The 21388-nt window shown below is 36.8% G+C and overlaps 1 protein-coding gene across 4 annotated transcripts in view; it reads left to right on the top strand.

Moving 5' to 3' along the window:
* ADAMTSL3 (ADAMTS like 3) overlaps positions 1–21388 on the top strand; it is a 179923-nt gene that overhangs the window by 19854 nt on the left and 138681 nt on the right. For all 4 annotated transcript variants that reach the window (XM_030498307.1, XM_030498305.1, XM_030498306.1 and 1 more), the window contains exon 3: positions 10575–10694. In XM_030498307.1, coding sequence (XP_030354167.1) covers positions 10575–10694 — 120 coding nt within the window. The remainder of the gene's footprint in view (positions 1–10574; positions 10695–21388) is intronic.

Raw genomic sequence — 21388 nt, 5'->3', positions numbered from 1 at the left:
GTTAGCCCAAGCTCTCCCGTTCCATGGGACAGTAGCACCAGGAATGTGTTTATAAGTGTTTAGGTCATCTGTGAGTGCTGTTAGGCCACCACACGCCACCTTTCCTATCTTTTTTGAGGAAAAGGGAGAAAATTATTTCTGATCATAAAGGATGGTGTAATATAGCACAAAACCCCTCCTACAGACCCATCCAAAGACCTAGATCAGAAGCTAGGCAGGTTCAGAGCAAAAATGTACAGAATTTTAGCAATGAAAGTAATTAAAAGTGGATATAACGTATATATTAGGTATACTCCCTTTTCCTTGTTAAATTCTAAACTGCCTGAATCTTTTAGAAGATGTTTCCTATTTTAAAAAGAAGCAATGAACTTGCTGAAGACATTTCCTCACCCAATTCTGTGGTCTGTGTTGTGCAGGTCATGTTAGTGCCTTTGGAATGTACAGGAGAAGTTCTGGCGCCAGTTTTCCATTTACTTGAGCAATTTCCCTCTGCTAATCTACATGCACAAGCTTTTACACAGCCTTATATATGTGTGTATTCTTTGTGGAAGTCATTGAAGTAGGTCAGCAAACACTGCTGATCGATGAAGATTGTTCTTGCCTCCTGTGTTATTTTAGTGTGTTATTTTAGTATAGCTGAATGACCGTTGTGTGTATGACTTCAGTATATTCTTTTTGAGGGATATTTGTGTCCTACAGTAAACTGATTTGGCTTGTCTGAAGAGGAATCTTGCCGCCTTATTCTTCATATTACTGGATTTTTATACCTGTTTATATGGTATTTATAGGACTCTGATTCATTGAGATCTTTTGTCATGATAGATGCTGATTATCAGAAACTTTTTGTATTCCTAATCTGTTGAAGTTGTTTAGCTGCATACTCTTGGTTCTCCTGCTTGACTTTTGGGCTATTTGATCTTCAAAATAATTGCACCAAAGATGTATTTTCTCACTGAAAAATTATTCCAGGTCTTGATGGCTGAGAGTTTGCCTGTTGCCAAGGTCTATTTCTGAGAATTTGCAGTCATTTACAGTAGCAGAGCTATTCCTTACATTTCATCTACCTGTTCAGTTCATGATAAACACTGTGCTGTTGCTGATGACAACATTGCATAAACAGTATGCAATGAAGAAAAATTACTAGTGCTAGGGCAGGCTTTTTTTGGGGCTGAATACTTGCCAATTTTCCCCTGCCACCTGAATCAGAAGCAGATGTACTGAGATTGAGGGCAGGGACAAAATTCCCTGTCATTAGCAATGAAAGGCATGGCAGTGGCCTGCAGTGTATGATAAAGTCACTGTTCAGCCTTCCCCACATTACAAAAGTCTGTTTATAATTGCACTTCTGAACATCTTTAATGTCAACATCTTCAGAATTTAGCTCTGAAGTATATAGTGATTTAGGGTTATTTTTTTGCCTTCCCCCAAGTGCTGTGGTTTTAATACCGTTCCATTGCCCCACACATTTCCCTTCTTTGTGTTTTCATTATGCAACAGGAATTCTCTTAAAAATCTGGATCTGCCACTAGTTCTAGCAGGTGTTTGGTTTCTGAGTGCCAGAGTTTTTTTCCTTATGCAGCTCATGGATGAGAATTTCACTGCCCTTAGGCGCAATTTCAACTGAAGTATATGAAAAGCATGTTACTATGTCAGTTCAAATTATATCACTATTAAAGAAAAAGCTCGAAAGGAAATTAAATATAAATAATCACACTAACATAACATAACATTAATAACATTAAGGTTATAATTTAAATGAAAAAGAATCAGGAAAATCTGAGTCAGGAGTCCCATGTCATTCTTAGCCAGACTCTTCTGAGAGCAGCCATTGTAAAATGAGGATAATGACAACTTTGAGTCATTTGAGATCTCTTGATGAATAGTATTATAATACAGTAGTACGTAAGAACTAAGTTTATCTTCTGACTCTGTTTAATATACTCTATGGGAACTGAGTATTGTGTAAAGTCTTGTATCCTACTTTCTCTCATCATTAACCTGTTTATCTGATAGTGGCTAACAATTGTTTTTGCAGTACCCAACAATGTGCTATTTCTGTCCTATGAAACTGTCTTTATCTTGACCCATGATTTTTACCTTTTTCCCAATTCTCTCTCCCATCCCACTGGCAGAGGGGTGAGTGATTGGCTGTGTGGAGTTAGCTGCCTGCTGGGTTAAAGCACAACACAGAACTCTAAAAAAAAAATATTATAGGTTGTCCTGGTTTCTTTGCTAAGTACTTTTGTAGCATGTATTTTCTATGGAGATCATAGAAACCTTCAGTGAATGAGAGTTCCATGAGAACATGCTTCAATACTGCTTGATTTATGACAAGGGCTTGATTTATGACAAGAATTTTACCAATTATTAAGTTACTAAATAAAGAATAAAAAGAGGGTTTTGTTTGGAAGTGGAACATATGGTGACAAAAGGGGAAAAAAAAATGTTTTTTAAAGACTTGAGTCACCTACGTCTGTCTTGCAAGACTTTAAAGAGGTTTTAATGAAATAGTGTTTTCTGTCTCATTTCCAGATTATTTTTACAAGATATGCCTTCCCTTTCACTCTTTTAGGCACAGAGGAGTGTTCATCAAGAGGATTTTAGTAAAACTGCCATCTTTAAAAGAAAAAAGTGAAAAACGTTCCCCAAGCACTCCCCTTTCCCCCAAAGCACCAAGCCTCAGATTCTGCAGGTAGAATCTTCCTTCACCATTCAAAGCTGCTGTTAGAATTTCACATTATAAGACATAAATAAAAATAAATTGTTGAACCAAGACCCTTATATAAAATACATAAACAAGTAAAGAAACAGCAATCAAGCTGTGCATGCAGGAGATATGAGTTCAAGGATGAATTCCTTTCCCTCCACACAGCAGGTACAGTCCTTCCTCCCCATACTGCCAGCTCCTCTCAGCCTTTCAGCACTGATGCTGCTGGCATCTTAATACAGCCTCTTGGCATCTGTAAGGAGACAGAAAATAGACATCCCACTATGCTGGGAATACAAGTAGTATCAGCACTGGGGCAGAAAAACAGAAGATGGGGATTAAAATTGCTGGATTTTTTTGTTAGCTAGTTTCTTCTCTTCCTACTGGTAAATCCATATCTTTACAAACCTTTTTTCTTGCTCTTAAGAATAGGCTTTGTACCTTTTATATGTGAAACTCTCAGTGGTAATCGTAATACCCAGATTTTATAGTAGGTTTTATCTGTATGCTATAAAATTGCTTTTATGTTGGTTCTAAATATTGTGCCCATTCCCCCGAGGCCAAACTAAAGCCTTAGGGAAATAATTGGGTATTGCATATTTTGAAAGCAGAATCTGATCCACAGTCACTAACTTCTTGACAATAATTGGACATGAACTGCTCTAGGGTCATCTCATCAGAATGCTGTAGTTTTCACCTTGGCTCTTACTTTTGCAAAGCTCGAGAGCATTGAGTATCTAGTGTTATTCACAGTCCTATTAGTAAATGTTATATTGCAAGGGATGTTGTCCTGCTGCAGATGTATTTGGGTCCTGTAAGAATGTCAGTGGGAACTTTGCCATTGATATCATTAGTAGCAATTTCAGTCTGCTAGAGCAGCTCATTTAAAAGCAAATATTAGACACATCAAATCAATCCTCTGGAAAGAGAGTAGAGTCTGCCTAACACCGAGTTTAGGAGGAGCTTCGTTGGAAGAAGGAAAACTCAGGGGTTCATATTTCTTTTGGAAATATGAAACAGAGTCGATATTTAATCTGGGTTTTGAAACTAAATGAGATTTTGGCTAAATACCACTGCAGCCTTTCAGTAAAAAGTTTAATCTTTTAGCCAGACCAAAGCAAGGAAAAACATAAGTAGCTACTGATAAATATCCAACAGCTTAATCACTAGTATAAATTCCTGAAGGTACAGAAAAAGATTTTCAAAATGTGTTGATCTGTCTGCAGACCAAGCTATGCCAAAGAAAATGTATTTACGTTTAATCAAGAACAAATTTGGTAGAAATGTTCTTTTGAAAGGACTGAAAGATAGTATTTTAATTTAAAACCAAAATGATCTCTATTATTCTTCTTGTGTTCAGTGTTGGCTTTAAGTTGTACAAACCTATAGCATGAAGAAAGGCTTAGTCTGAGCACTCTTGTTTTGATTAAAGGATCTTAAGCATATTTGTCAGTGCATCCTAGTGGTCAAATGGGCACAGGATGGGCTTCATTTGAGCAGCAGAAATGACGTAGGCAATTGCTTTCTTGCACTTGTAAATATGATTGTAGTTACAGCTTAAATTCAATTTGCAATAGTAGACACTATTCAAGCAATAGCTGAACTTTCAGTTTCTAAGTTGCTTGCTGACAGCATTTTACTTTGTCGTAAATAGGCTTATACAGAATACTTGTGAATTCTTTTGCTTATCTTCGTATGTACATTTTCCAAAACTTGTTTTATTTCTACATGTTCTAAACAGGTCTAAAATGAGAGATGAGGGGACAAATCATTAGATTTGGGCTTAAATCAGACATGTCTGAAGTTTGCCTTTAACTAGTACAGAGCATACACCATGTGAAAAACAATCCTTGAGACATACTTCAGTTCTGCGTGTGGAAGAAGTTTTGGTTCAGTCCTTCATGTTGTGTTGGCATCTCACCTGTGTCTTCCTTGATGAAATCTGAGAGTTGTGTCCAGTGTTTGAGGGTTCTTTTATGAAGAAGTGTGTCTTTTGTTGGTTCAGCTAAGTCCTTTTTCTTTTTTTAGAAGAAATGATATTTATAGTTTAATTCTGGTTTGAAATGCTGGCCTCTTAGTTTAATATTAATAATTAAATAATTGGCCTGGTCTCCAGAAATGCTGAGCTGCTGGCAGCTGCTGTGGAAAGTCGGTTCACTTGCTGGGTCTTTAAACGTTTCAGCGTGTCTAGCGTTAGGAAGCTGTTTCTGTAAATCTTGTCCATGACGAAAGCTAATCTGAGTCTGCTAGGTATTTATTCATCAAGATTGCTTGCTCTGGAGATATTTGAACTTCTGAATTGTTAATGTGACCTTGTTTATCTGCTAACACGCTTCATGTTTTAAAGAAGCTGGAGTGCTATGCTCTATGTAACATTTTTGTGCTGGAGTCCTTGAAAATCCATTCAATTGAACAGCTACTTAGCTGGTATATTACCTCCCTAGGGCATAAATCATATGCTACAGCAGCTTAGTAGACAGATATTTAACTTGAATTAAATGAGAAGGCACACATTTTGGTATATGATTGGACTTGCCGTGCATATTAATCTGACAAACATGTATTTACTAGTCATTAAGAATGCAGATAGTTTTTCTCACTTTATCTGTTTTTCACATCTATCTTAAAACAGTGATTTTTGGAAACTAACACTCTCAAGACTCTGCCCGCTTTTCCCCTTATAGCAAGAACTAATAAAAGAACCACAAAAATATAGGAAGCAAACTTCCTTCACTGTGCTGGTCTGTTTTTTATAGAATTTACTTTGGGTAGGATAGTGCAGTTGTGCATATATATATATAAAGTTTTAGGTGACTGGACCTTTATCCTTTGTCTGCTCCTCTTCAAGAATAAGATACTGCGCAGTTTCAGGAAGTGTGGTATTTCGTCATCTTTGGCATTTAAAATAGATAATTTTAAACTTTTAATCTTCTTCATTACTCAAAACAGTTTGTTCTCATCATGCTCCCAATTTTAGCAAGCATGCAGGTTTAGATAGGGAATGACTGATGTAAGTCTAGATAATGCTGATTTGCATTAAGAAGTGTACATAAGAGCGTAGTTCTTTTTCTAAATGTGGTTCTTGGTGCCAACAAATAAAATTAAAAATTCCTTTCTACCTGAAAGATTAGTGTTTGATTTCTGTGTTCAAGTCATTTGAGATATTCCATCTGTTTTCTCATCTTCTTGACCTTCACTACTCAGACTTAGCAGAAAGCCTACTTTCTAAAGCTGTTGCTGTTTATATATAAATAGAGAACAATTACTATGATTAAATAGAATAGTGACTTATTATGAGGTCCAGTTGAACTTTTTCATAGCCTTTGTATCAAATGATCACTGAGAATTGTAGACTAAACTACATTTTTTTAATCTGAAATTACAATAGCAGTTTAAATCCTTGGATGGAATTGTTAATCCGTACCTTGGAAGGAATGACAGATGATTAATATTTGTAATTTTTAGTCATAGGGCAGCTCTACATTTTAGTGACTGCTCTGATTTGGTAATTACAAATGAGTTGGATGGCAATAGTTACTATGAATCCTGGCTATCAAGGAAAAAAAAAGAGCAGTTACAGTAATTTGCATTGTGTAGTGATTTCAGAGTGTGCTAATGGGATTCCTTTTTGGTCAAACTGAACCAGAAGATGTGCCCCAGCAGCACACCTACTGTGCTTTGGTCACTGAGAGATACTCAGTCCAGTTGACTAGAGCTAGTTGAAACTAAGTCCCTCACCTTCAAATATGCTTTGTGTGGGCATCTGGTCCTGCACACTATTTTTATCTGCAGATTCAGTTCTACTTGGCCACACTACTTGCTAATGTCAGCGTTGGCTGGGAAGCACTCAGTAATCATCCCTCTTTCAGTAATATAATAAAATATAGAATACCCAAATCCAGCAACTTCAACTCAGGCAGATGCTTTTAGTCAGAGTAGAATATAGAGCAGTGAAACTGGGCAGCAGTAAAAGTGACAACATGAAACTTTCAGTGGAAGGAGATCTGAAAACTAGAAGCTTGGATATAAGCTATTCATTTTGTCTTCTGCAATTGAAAGTGGGAGAGTAATTTAGTCTTCAAGCACTCAGGTGGGGAGTGATGAGTGAGGAAGCAATCACAACCTGAGATCAAAGCTGTGTGCAGAGCATAAGCCTTTGAATAAGAGCAGAGCCATTTTACACTTCCCAGAACCTACATACGTTATCTACTTATCAGGGTAGTTCTCCTTGATCACATAGGCGGAATGATGTAGTATGGTAGACACTTACTTTTTTTGGTTTCTGACTAATGAGTTACATGTTTTGATTAACCAATACCTGGAAAGATTTTCAAACACCAATCTGTTCCCAACTTCTAAATTTTCTTCTTTGTCACACTTCCTTGCTCCCTGATATATTAATTTCAATGAATTTTATGCAGTGATTATTATAATATCTGGTTTGGCTACATTATCACCTTCTACTGTCTTCATATGCTTAAGGTCATCATAAAAGCTGTTTTAAAATGCCTGTTCTAAATCTAAAGTGTACCTTGTAATTTGACACATTTAACTTAAAGCTATTAACATTAAACTGGCCTTTAAACAGACTTAAAACACTAGTATGAAATGTAACTGTTTTCTGAAAATTGCAGTCTAGTTTAAAACATGAATTTATATCAGATTAGCTAAGTCATTCAGAGATGATCCCAAATATACTATAAAACCACAGATTGTTGAAATTTGAATTATGTTTAAGCAAAAATGCCCATAGAAATATAAAAGCCTCACAAGGAATGTTGGTAGCTTCCTCAGTGGGGCATAAAGTGGACTAAGTGGAAACAGTACATTTTGTGTTTAGTATGAATGTATGAATGAAAGTGCGTTGGACCTGTGCAGCTTATTTGAAGGTACCTATATCTAGAGGGAAAAAGATGTTTTTCTGCTACTTTTGTGAGTTGATATAAAAGAGTTCTTTGAGCATTTGAAGCTTTGATTATTTTTTTTTTTTTAAATGAACTACTTAGTTTGGGTTGTTCATCAGCTGTAATTACTTGGCTTCAACATTGGTTTGCCATGACAACTCATAGTATGTTCTTAGTAGATTTTTATTTTTCATTTGCTGGATTCTTCCTTACTTTAGCTATACTAAGTAGGTAGCAGTACCTATAGCTGTAGTTAGCAGATCAGTTTCCACTGTAACCTCCTGTGTAACCTTATAAAACGTTCATCGTTTACATTAAATTTTTCCATGCTTGGAAGCCAGGTTTTGCTTGCCTTAATCTAGCAAGCATTCTTCTGCTTCTCCAGTGGCTAGCTGCTCATTAGCTTGTAATACGAAAATTGATGTGTTTGAGAGAAGCCCTTCGTTTTTCATGTCATATTTATTACATTGTTATTTCAGCTTCAAAAGTTGGCATTTTTTATATTCAAAGCATAATACTGATGAATGTCCAAAGACTTTCTATTTTAAATGTTTAGTTTATAGAGATGAGAAACACAAGCAAGTTAATCACTGCATATCCTACTGACAAATTTGTTTATGGGAATTTAGGCAACAATGTGATATATACATTTATCTAAGAAGTGTGCTAGCTTACTTGGATTCTCTTCTGTCTGTAGATTAGGCAGCTCTTTCAAAACTATTGTTCTAAGTTGCTAGCACTTAACACTATTCTCTTCCAAAGTATTTTATAAATATAAACTAAACTTTACAATACACCATTAATATGTGTCAGTTGGTGTTGTAATTGTGCTTTACACCTGGGGACACTGAGGTAGAAAAGTACTTTAACACAGGCCACCTGAGATTTAGAATGCGTATCTCTTATCCATTAGTCTTGTGCTGAAATCATAGGATTACATCATTGCCATATTCCCTCACATAGGATCTATCGATAGCCCAGTGAAACCAGTAGGGAAAAATGCCAGATTATGTCAGCCAGTTTCATGTCTGGGTTATACTTAACATGTCAAGGTTTGCATCAGCTGCAGCCAGCTTGGATTCAGCAAGAAGCATAACTGTGGCCCTCACTTGCTTTATGGGGAAGTTGTTATCAAATGTAGATTTATTCTCCTTATTTTATGATTTAATTCTGCATAAATAGTCGCTTGGCTAAAGTGTACAAATGAGGCCACTGCTACAATAGGCTTTATAGAAATGTCATTATAACATGTGAACATGAATTGCTCTTATGCAGGTCTGATGAAAAAATCCTCTTTCAAATCTTGTTCAGTCTTGCATGCTAAAATACGACCTTTTACCCTAGTCTAGACATGTCCTTTGCAAGCTATTTCTAGTTTATATGAAGATTGCTTGATTTGAAACAAGCATGTTAATCTAATGCTGTCAGGAATGATGGGGTTTACAGCCTGAGAAGCTGACAGCTTCCTTGCAGAACAGAGTAAGCAAAAGCAACATAAGCTTCTCCAGACCCATACTGTGAATGACATGTCATCTGCTTTTTATGAGATAAGTTGTGAGCTTCAGAAAGTGAACTTACTCCAAGAGAGAATCTGCAGGTCTTGCCTTCCTTTTCCGCCACAAACTGCTTAAACTATGTAGATTACTTTTGAAATCTCTAGTTATCTGGCACTGAGATAACACACCTATATTTGGTACAGTTCTAGCCAACAGTCTGGAAACTGGTTGATAGAAACTGCTAGCTTTCGTGTAAAATTACTATGTGTATGTCAAAATATAACAATTTAATGAAACCCTATTTATTAAGTTAACTCATTGGGAAATGTCCAGCAGTAACTTGTACATTTCAGGCCTTGTTTTCTTCCCTGAAAAGTTGCAACCTTTTGGAAGGTAATCTTCATCTCCTTGCTTTTTCCACTCTCTCCCACCACAGCTGGACTCAATATTCTGCATTCAGAAGATAATTGCTTATCTTCCCCAGTATGCAAACCAATTAGCTTCTCAGAGTAAAGTTACAATGTAGTAGGAATAAGGATGTAAGAGTCTGTGCAGTACCTTTACTACATATCTGGGATGCTTTAGATGTACAGTGTAATGACAGAGTATTCAGCCAGCATGTTCAGCATGTCTAGCACGTATCAGGTGTGTTATGATTACTGAACATGCATAGATCAATTAAGCAAAAGCCGTTTGTCTAATAAGGGCTCAGGTGTCAGACAGCCCAGCTGGAGGTACTGACGCCTAGTCTGACACAATTAACTCCTCTGTAGCTTGAAATGGGTCCTTCTTCCCCTCCCAGTCTGTTCTTTGCTCTTAACCAATTGTGAATAGCATACAGAACTAATACAGACCACTGCCTGCTGTTCACTCCTGCCATTCCCTGCTCCCTTCTGATTGCTTCTTTGCAGTAATATCTTCCTGCAGGATAGGAAAGTAATTCATCGTCATGATGTCATAGGCTACCCTGCTTTGAGAAGGCTGGACTAGATGAGCTTTCAAGATGTCTTCCAAGCTGAGTTATTCTATGATTTTGTATTTTCTGGTAAGAATAGGTATGCTGTACTTAACCAAAATCCTGTTACCTGCAGCAGCCAGTAACTGTCCAGTGAAGAGTATAAAGAAAAAGAAAGTGTAGCTTAATGTTGCTTTTCCAGTGTAATTTTCACAGTGTCTTTCAGCAGTGATGGTTAATAAGCCAGAGATGGTTATCTTTGTTTAATAGATGATTTTGCTATTGAGGTATCTTGTTTGGTTTCGGACCCCTGTAAGCATTTGGCATATCCTTGTCAGAGACCTCTGTAGCAAAACATCCACCTAGAAATCCTGTGCCTGAAAACATCGCTTCAGCCCACCCCCCAAAAAAAAGTTCATGTCTAGTCTCTGTAATTATATGCATAGAGATTTTCTTAAATTTTGACTTATGTTTGCAATAGCTGTAATGTGACCTTTCTGAATCTCTTACAGGCGAGAGCGGAGCAGTCCCAAGGTGCATACTTCTTGCCTGAGTTTGCACTTTCTCCACAGGGGAGTTTTCTTGAGGATACCACTGGGGAACAGTTCCTCACTTACCGTTACGATGACCAGGTCAGTATGCCATATGTGAAAATGATAAATTGTCACATTCACGTAACTCTGAGATATAGATTACTGTGAAACAAACTAAGATACCAAGTGCGTGTTATCTTCTGAAGGCACATCAAATTTATAGCAAATTGAATAACACACTACATGAAATGAAAATCAAGGCACTTTTTCATAGAAAACCACTTACATGAATAGGATGAAGTAGAGCAACAATGTTTAGTGATGTGTTAATAGATGTTTATAGTTAGTTCCGTAAAATGTGTAGAATTAGAGGTGGTTGTCCTTTCTGTGACTTGTTTGAGCTATCCTATATTGTATTATTTCATGGATAAATCAGTACAAGGCAGATCTTGCATTTCCCAGCCTGTGAAAAGCCAGCACATTTTAGTAGTTCATGAAGTTTTCAGAGGGGAAGGTTGAGTGAATTATAAAGAAACAAATGCAAAGTATAATAATGGGTGAAGCGGAGTGTTTAGAAAGCAACAAATTATGTATTTTAAAGTTAAACATCTTTAATGCTTTCTCCAAACCCATTAGGTTAAACGTGGACTATAGATATAAATGTAAAGAAAGCAACATGAAAGAAATGCTGTTAATCTTGGCAAAAGATCTAAAGTAAACCTAGGAAATGTGTGGCATGCTGTGGAAATTTACTCATAACACAATGTGTTCCAGAAGTCAGTTGAACTTCACATCAAAACAGTCTGAATTACATTCATAGACACTTACAGTACATTTCTTAACATAAGAGGAGAGAATTTTTAGGAAACACTCCCTGTAAAAATGAGAGAAGAGACAAGCTTGCCCTGCAGTCACAAGGTATGCAAGTCAAGTGATTGGCAGCCTCACTTTGAAAGATGGTCTCCTTGCAGGAGAAGTATAGTTTGCTCACCACTAATCTAAAGAGAGCTGAGGTGAGTTTATTAAAGCTTTAGACTGAGTCTCTTTTTAGGAAGACAAAAGGAAGCAGAAAAGATACAATAGAAAGCATGCTGAGCTACTGTAATTTATGTGAATTTATTCTAAATATATATACAATACTTAATGCATTTGCTACCCTACAGGGTCTTGATTATCAGCAGAAAAGGTACTTACCTAAGATGTCCCCTGAACCAAACACCTGGGAAGGCAGTAACTTACAGGACAATAAAATGCAGGTGCAACTCAGGCTGCCTTTAATGACAGGAGTTGAAAAACACTATAAAGGTTATACACTTTGATCAAAATAGTTTCCACTAAATGGAGCACATTTTAGAGAAGATGATAAATCCAAATGTAACGGGACAGTCTGATTCTTTGAATAGACTGTTTGGACTATGTGAATAACAGCTGATTAAAAACCAAACAAAAGTAATCCCCCTCCCCAAAGCCCCCCAGATACCAGCACAGGCCTATACAGAAGCCAGTTCCAAGCTCAATTCCATTTGATGGAAAGTTTTCCATTAATTCCATTGGGATCTGAGTTGGATCAGGGATATGGTCAGCTTCTGTTCTTTCACAAGTGTAATTCAGCTTTGAAGCCTGCTCTTCCCAGACATTTAGCAAACAATGTAGAATCAAATTTGAATTCTTGGTACTGAAAGTGGTGTTAAAACAGAATGTTGAAAATAAAAGCTACTGTATCAGTAGTAGTTTCTTTTGAAAGGAAATTCAGTCCTTAAGCATTATTTATTAAAAATATAAACACGTTGAATGCAGATGGGAACTGATCTCTATGTCTGGTTTACCTTTTAGCAAGTAAACCAAGAATTCTTTGGTAAATATAAAGATTATTCTCCTCAATGTTCTAGGACATTAATAATAAGGTTGTAATAATGTACAGTTATAATTTACTCATGCTTTTGCTGAAATGTTCATACAAAACTAAACTCTATCATGTGGTCAAACCAAGCTTGGAAAACTTGTGTTTTCTTGTTTTCTGTTTCATTCTACTCTTTCATATGACATTTGCTCTATGAATGGAAGAAAGTCTTAAACCGGAGAGTTCAATTCACTTTCCTGCCCACTGTGAACGGGTGTTGGCCTATGAGAAATACATTCCTTTTCCCTGAACACCAGAATTGTCCTGTGGACGTACCTACAGAGTCCTGGTGTTCCTGTACATCCTAAAATCCATTAATTTATTTGAAAATTGGAAAAGCAAAATAACCTCGTGCACTTGATGCCAGCAAAACAAAAGAAGTCTTGTCTGATCCACCATGGAGATCACACCTCCCTTTGTATTCGTGGAAGGGAGCAGTCCAGATAAAGGGATGAAAGGTTCCTAAGACTTTGGCATGGGGGTGGGACAAGAGGGTGGGTCACAACCTCTGATCTTTTGGCTAACCAACAAGATGTTGAGACCCTTGCAGGAAAAGCGATCCTTCTGTATGTTCCCAAGTGTGCCCTTCCCCCCCCTTGCACTGTTCCTCATACCCAGGCCAATAAAATTTCCAGTTTGTTGGGATAGATGGATATTATTTTTATATAGCATCATCATCGTCATGATCCAAGATTAGTTTCCTTACATCCTCCAAACACAGGAATGTTTCAAAGGGGTTTTCTTTGGCTGTTGTGTGTGATATTTTTCAAGCAGGGAGCCAGTTTAATCAGGATCATTCATTCCTTTGTTAGTAAGTAATCTCAGTAAAATAGAACTAGCTGTTACTTAAATATTCAGAAGTATTTGCTATCTGAAAAGACAAGCTTACAGTTTGAAATGGAAGATGAGTAAATATTAATGGGAACACACTGTACTCTGTTCTAGCCCAGCAAAATTACATATGGATTCATGTTGTACATGCAAGACAGTACATTTTGTTCTGGTTTAGTCTGGCAGGACTGTGCTCTCATTTTTGCACAGGATTGCACTAACCCCTTTCCATATTCAGTTGCTATGTGCATGCTTAAGAATTACATGCAGATGAATTTTTTTGGCTAGATATTTTCAAAATTCAGTGAATATATCTTGTTTCTCCCCCCCTCCCCCCTTGTAACGGTAGAAGAAAATACCTTGTTCATTGAGGTGACATCTGGATAGGATGTTACATTACAGCTTTGACACATTTACTGCTTTATCTTCAGGGAAAAGTGATTCAAAGCAAATACTTTTGAGGGCTCCCAAAAACCAGAAACATACAAATGTTTACACTGAGCATTTTCTTACAGCTCCTGCATTGTTCAGCAAGCTACGTCTTGCATCAGTGCATTGCGTACTGCATTGCTAAAATTCTGCTGTGTCAGTGTAATTTAAATCTAACTCGGTACCAAAGAGATTTTGATACATAGCCAAAAACTTCATTTGCCATTAGAAATTTGAGACTGAAAAAAATATGCCCCTTTCCTATCATTTTTGAATGAGTTTTAAAATAAATATATAAGTAGTAACCTGTCCCCCAACTTTGAGATAGAAGTTGAACCTTGCCATGAGGAATAGTTTCCTGGTTTTCCTGCTGATTTCTTTTGGCTTTTCACCTTTTAATCTACTTCAAGAAATCTTTTTTCTTTTCCGGAATACTAGTAGTACTGGAAAGCTTTCTTAAAGAAATAAAATATTCTTGTTTTCTGACACTTAAGGTATTGCTTCCAAGTATTAAAACCATTCCATATGATGGACCACCAAGCAGGACAGCAGTGAAAACTTGGTTGAACTGAATATGCTTGAAGTAGCTTTCCACTTTGACTGGCTGAAAGAGACAGCTCTTGGGGGGGGGGGGTGGGAAGGAAAGAAAAAACGCAAAGTGACAAAATGTTTGCTTGACCAGTTGGCTTTCTAGATGACCTTTCTCCTTCTAAATGTTATGATGTTTACCAGTTTAAACTCATAACAAGGACCCCCTGATTCAGGAATTAGACATATGGCACTACGTAGTGTGATCTTGAGGAAGAAATATAGTGTTTCTAAACAAATTTAAAAAAAAAATGCAGTCATAGAGTGGTAGATATGGGCATCTTGAAACCACCCAGTAAGTAATTAAAATAATGAAAATCTACTTTCAGACTTGAGTGTTTAGTTACACCAGGTAAGGTAGAAACCAGTAAGTTGGTATTCAACCAGTTATGCAAGTTGTAATACACAAGCTGAGGCTGTTACAATTCTTTTAATAAGTAACGTTTCTTTGGGTTTGCTAGGAAGTCTGCTGTTAAGTGGATGCCAAAACTGGGAGAGTAAATATCCATGATCTGGATGATTTAATAATGTGGAAATAAACTAATGGAACCTAGTATTCCACCTTTTTATTTTTAGTCAACCAGCAATAAATGTTTGTGTTTTTGTAAGTTCATATAAAGTAAACTATTACATGGGCAGAAGTTGTCTTATGGATCCAGCTGAGCTGACAGCCCTTTTTCCCCCCAGTTTCTCTCCTGCTTTCCCCGCTGCACCTGCTGATGATTGCCATCCTCCCTGGTCTGCCTCTGGAGCTGTATGTGACTCAGAGCCTGCTTTTGAGTATCAGCTGCTTGCCGGCTTCTGCTCCTAGTATGAGCCTTTTTATTCTGTTGCCAGCTATTTTGCATGTAAATCACCAGTGAAATGGAGCTAGAAATTTTTGGGCTTGGAGACGAGTCATGCAAGGGACAAACTTATTTCAGATTAACACATTAGTGAAGACAAGCTCTAATCCTGAGAAAGGAGTAAGATTTGTAGTTAACGACACATTTGCTACCCAAATACATAAAGCTCCAGCACACCCCTTCTGCGAAGGAGCCAGAAACTTGTGTTGTGCTGTGACATGACATTTTTGTAGGTGCCCTGAAGAAACATTCAGAACTATTAAAAAGACTCAACATCTTGAATTTCAATGTCTAGCTCTTCATTTAAAGATTCTCTTTAGAATGAAACAAGCTGTTCTTAAGTGGGCATAAGTTATTTCAGGTGTTTTTCTACAATGCAAACCTTTCCCCAACAAACACTCCTTGTCGTATTATTTGTCTGTTCTGAGAGTGAGCTGATAGACTTATCTAAGCACCAGAGGTGCAACTGCCAATACTTGGCTATCTGAATTTCAGCATTATGTTAGAAATAGTCTCCTTCAGCTGAGTAGGGGACTGACTTGCAGTCCCTGCTCAGACAGCATGCTGATGTTAGGATAACATAAATTCCACTGACTTGAATCCTGCAAGTAGTTCCATTCTTTTAGCTGGACATCTTGTGTAAGTAACAAATTACAAGGTCAGGTTTGTGGCACTCCATGCTAATCCTACAGATGTTAATAAGGAGTTTTAAATCATGTTCAAGGAGTTTAGAGCCATGTGTTTGTAAGACTGTGTGAAGGTAAAATGCATCATTTGGTGTTTTCTTGGAAATTCATCTGAAGGTGATATTAGGTGCTCCCTAATATTTTCAGCTCTTTTGGTTTCTTTTTTTTTTTTTTTTTGTTACCTTTATTTTTAATTTGGACCTCTTTATTTTTAAGTTGTGGTTTTGTTGGTTTATTTCCCCCCCTCCTAAATATTACTTGGATAAGAAAATTAGCTCCCTAATCAAGAGAAATGTGTTTCTGATTTGGAATGGGAGGGGGGAGAAAGAAGGCAGGGATTAAGAGCAAATGAAAACCACTTACAATTTCAGGCAAAACTACTATTACAGACTGGTACTGTGTAAGTCAGGCATGATCCTATTCAAACAATACTTTTGTTTGGGCTAATTGCTTGCTGGAAGTGTGTGACTAGCATATGCACAAGTAATTATATCATTAGTGATATATTCTTGCGTGTGATCCATTGCACAGTGAGCTGATGACTGTTTAAACACACTTTTGCTTATTGGCAAACTGAATAGGACCTGGCACTTTTAAAAACCACCAACTAACATTTTAAACTCAGGGTTTTGTTGTTCAGAGCAAGCAGTGGAAGTGCTGTGTGCTGCACATTTTCCTTTGTGCACGAAGAATTACAGACTTTCTTGTTTTGTACTACTGCATTAGTCCCAACCCTGCCAAAGGTCTCTGTGTGTAAATCATACTTACAGAAGCCAGTAGGTCTTCACCTTGTGCAGGCTAAGTGCCTTCACAGGGAATCTGTAAAAATACAATTTCTGCAGAAAACACACTTTATATCATTTCAATTTGGATCAAATATCTACTATGAGGCTGTAATCCTATTCCACTAAATTCCATGGTAAAACTCATTGGCCTAGATCCTTAGTCCTCCTGTGGCTGTGATAGTACTGGCCTCAGCAGCTGGCAGAGGATTCCCAGGTAGCAGCAGCAGCCCCTCATTTGCAAGGTCCTTGCCCAGAACGACTTCTCAAGGAAGAAAGGAGAATGGGCACAAACTTTTCAGCTGTTTCTGTTATTCCTTCGCCCTTCAGTGTTGGACAGATACTGAGGATGCTCTTAATGGATGATAAAAAGCTATACAGGAGTGCATAAAGCTTTGCTCTCTACCCCTGCTTGGAGTGGTGTTGAGAGCAGCTTGGATGCAGTATGTGACTGAGACCACTGACTTGGGTAGAAAGAAGCTTGAGATTAGATTAAATACCTGTTTGTAGGAATGCAGGAACAATAATCCCAACTATCTTTTCTACAAGTGGAAAATAGAAATTAATTGCTAAAACATATTACTTTCTGATATATAATTTTATTCCTTTTTTTCTTGGACATATCTTGTATGTTTACTCAGTTTGAGGTTGGTCTATATGAAAACAAAAAACTTTAATATTAAAAAGTGCCTTGTTTTTATAGTGTCTCTGCCATCCACATTTTTCATAAAGAACTGAAATTTAACTCATGTTTAATGTTTCATATTCTGAGGTTTTCAATTTAGAGTTTTCCCAAATACATTTTTTCAGTTCCTAGCAATAGATTTAAGGTGTGTGCCCTTAAAGAGCAGAAAGAAGGATGTGTACTTGGGCAAATATTCTACTCTGCAGTCCTTAACTGCTACATTGAACTAATAACAAGACACCTGATGAAATGAATTAACAATATACAGAATAGATATTAATTTAACATTCTTTTCTTGATACCAGTGATTAAATAATGAGAAATTGATACAATGTAATGTGAATTTACCACTGACCTCCTCATGCTTCCAGTGCACTCCCAGCAGCTGGCACATGTACTTATCCAAGAATTTTGACATTGATAAAGGCTTGGCTTCAGACTTCTAAATTAAGCCTGAAAAATCTGGAGGTAGCAGAAATGATCCCATGCTTACACAGCTCTGGCGCACCTCTGCTATCATCTATCAATAAGAGTTCATTGAGATATAGTAGAGAAGTGCTTCTAAATCAAAGATATATTTCAAGTACAGTAGGAAACACAGTGCTTGGAACTGGAAAAGCATTCTTCACATGTACATGGAAGAGAGGATGTTTTAGGCTGATAAAGCCCATCAATGAATTAATCTGTTTACACAATGCAAATTCATTTTAGAACATATGTCTTTTCACAGATCTCTGTTGAGACCAGAACAGATTGTATTTAGTTTTTCAATAATAGAGGTAAATTTCTTGAACTTCTCAAGCTGTTCAGAACTTTTAAGTTTTGCACAAATGAGAATATATAATTGTTGTACTGCTGGAATTTCATGAAGGATGAATGTGATGAATTGGATTTTTTTTCTTCTGTGCTGCTTCTGCTATAGATAACATGGAAAGACCCATGAGAGTTTATAGCAGCTTCACTATCTTTACATGAAAAGCCTTAGAGCAAAAATAAAAGAATCTTTGGTTTATACTGGCTCTGAAATAATGCTAAAATGCTTGCTTGATAAAATGACTCATTCCATGTAAGGTGTTTCTGGTATTGTTTTGCAAGGCAGTGGGTAATTTAAATGGAAGCTACATTGTAGAGCATATGGATAACGTCCTTGACAGTCATCCTTTCAGGCCTGTCCAGCACGGAAAACAGATTTAAAGTAGAGGTTGGATATCCCAATGACCTTTTTAGTGAAGATGTACTAAATTTCTTCCAATTTATAAGCCACTAATATGGAAGATGCAATTAAAAGCCTTCTCTTAGAAATCTGCATGGCTTGGCTTCATTTCTAGAAATAGTTAAAATGATGCTTTATCATTCGCACTTGCGTAATGAACCAGCCTTGGGACAGCTAAAGAACAATTCCTTACCACTTCAAACAGTTATTTCACTTTGCACTATTTCAAAATAACTGTCAGTGTTGTCAGTAAACCTAATTTATTTCTAGTGACTATTAGACTTCAAAAGCTATTTGCTCACAAGGAAGGAAATTACATACATTAATTACTGATTTTTGGCAGTAAGAGCAAAAATGGTAAATGTAGTTTCTTGAGAGAATCACTGCTGACAAGTGTATTATTTTCAGAGCTTAAAAAGTGTTACAGGTTGTGATACTGCAAGATCTGAAGCATTTTAATGCTCCTAATGTGTAACAAACTGTACCAGACTTCACAACACACATTAATAATGTGCTGTTGATATAATGACAAAATAAGCAGACTGTCTCTTCTATTTTCCAGCTTTCAGCAACTGTCTTTTCTGATATCTATTTCAATAAAAGTGTGTTTATGTGATGTAGTCAAGTGATCCAGCTGCCTCATGGCCAGGAAGAGATCTCCTTAGTGACTGGACGCTAAATCTTGATGCTGTTTTATAAACAACTGTCTCAGTTTGCAAAGGGGAGTTGTGCCCTTCTTACTTGGTCGTGTTAGGAGACGGATAAGGTTGTGATTAATGAAAAGGAAGAAGGTCAAACAGCTCTGAACAGAGGAAAATTCTGTTATTCACTGGTTTTGTTACAGAAAGCAGAACTGATTTGCAGGGTAGGTCGTAGGATGGGCAAGAGTGATTGAGCGTCAGGATCAGAGCAAGGCTAGGTAGAAGAAATAATATAAAAAATATCTTCAGAATCAGTTTGGCTTTAAAAAGAGAAAGACTGCATGCAGATTTGGAGAGAAAAAAGAAACCCCAGGAAATCACTGCACATTGGGTGCAACCTCCAGCATGCAGGATGTCAATAGATCTTTTTGGATGTCTGAAACTATTTACAGAAATAAATGCTTGCATGTGGTTTTAGGCAATGGTTAAAGGTGCTCAGAGCTTTGAGTTTAGTGTGGTCTTTCGTAAAGAGTAATGCTGTTCTTGAACATTAACCTTCAGTACTTGAATGTACTTGACACAAATTGTAGGTCTAAGGTTTTGTGGAATGATTGGCAAATCAAACATTTATTTTCATTCTCTGTTGGCTTTTTTTCCCCCTTCCTATAGACAGGCAACTGTTAAGCTGATTCTTGGTCTAGAAGGAGTGGCACTTTGAGAACTGGAAACAATCTGGCATTTTTAATACACTGAGAGTATAAGACTTGACCTCTTGCCACTTGAGCTTGTATAATGTAGCTTTATAAAAATATCTTATTGCTAGGAAAATTTATTTTTTGCTTGTGTTGCCATGCTATATGATAAAGTAGTTTAGTGCTTTGATATAAGCCTTTCTTCAGTTAACATTTTTATGTTGCATGGGAGAAAAAGGACTTTAAAAAAGGAACCAAATCTTTAGCTGATTTACAGGTTCATGAAGCAGCCTAGAGTATTTGCACATGGGTGAGACAAATTAGTAGTAATATGCTGCTGTATGATATGGGATGTTTTTGCAGTTTTAAAATAACCCTTGGGATATGGTTGCAATTGTAAATACAAGATGATATGTTCTCCTTTACCTGATTATTTAGGCTTTGTTCCAAAAATCTTAATAATTTCCACAGACTTTGGATCAGGCCTTAATTTTTTAATGCAAAAGGAGATTTGCCATGGATTTCAGGCAGATTGAATTCAGGTACCCCAGAAGAAATACTGTAGAGGGTTTCAGCTAAGGCATTACTGGAAAATGGGATGGATCCTACAAACCACAAACATCAATGCAGCCTCAGTATCCTGCAGAGAGACAAGTTCAATGTTTTTTTTTCAAATCTGGTGTCAAAAAGATGTGTGAAGCCTTGCTGTACAGTAAACTTTGTTAATTTGAACCAACTGCTGGCAGACTTGGTGAGGATCATGAGGATCACAGAATTTTCTGTGATTTGTAGAAGCAAACTTATTCACACACCACAAATGCTGAAATGAATTCTGTTTTTAAAATATTTGATCTGTTTTGTTAATTATGTTTTACTCACATCACAAGATACTGACAAAATGTGGTTTACTACTCCACTCCCGTGCCCAATCTTTGCTGAAAATATGCACATTTGCTTAAATGCGAAGCACGTAGGTCAGTGATCCTCCTTTGTCTAGATGTTATGGGTTTTTATGGTATAAATCTGAAGAAACAGGCTGTGCTCTTTTAGACAGCTCATATAATGCCTCATAATGTCAATATAACATATGGCAAAATACCTCTTTTTGTTGTATCATTTGTAAAAAAAAAAAAAAGATAAAGACTTACAATGCGTCAATTTTACTTACAAGAAATGTAGTCCATTGGCTTGAATGTTTTCTTGATGTTATTAATAGGTGATATAAACTATGTTAAAATATCAGACTATAAACCATGAAATTTTACCACCTTTGAGTGCTGGCTTCAGTGGTAACGGCTTGCGTTAGGGTGATCCTGCATTCTAATGTATGAATCAGAATTATATGCTAAGTATCTTATTTATGTTCTAGGGCTAAGTTTTAAACTTGCCCTGATCTTTTTATTCATTCAAAAAAGATTTTGTTCTTTCCGCAGATATTTTTGTACTTTACAATGAACTTGCCAGTTAATGTTCATTCTTCTCCTGCTCCTTTAATATCGAG

The sequence above is a fragment of the Strigops habroptila genome, chromosome 9, assembly GCF_004027225.2.
Source record: "Strigops habroptila isolate Jane chromosome 9, bStrHab1.2.pri, whole genome shotgun sequence".
NCBI classification, from domain to species: Eukaryota; Metazoa; Chordata; class Aves; order Psittaciformes; family Psittacidae; genus Strigops; species Strigops habroptila.
Note: the sequence above shows the minus strand (reverse complement) of the source record. Positions and strands in the feature narration are given on the sequence as shown.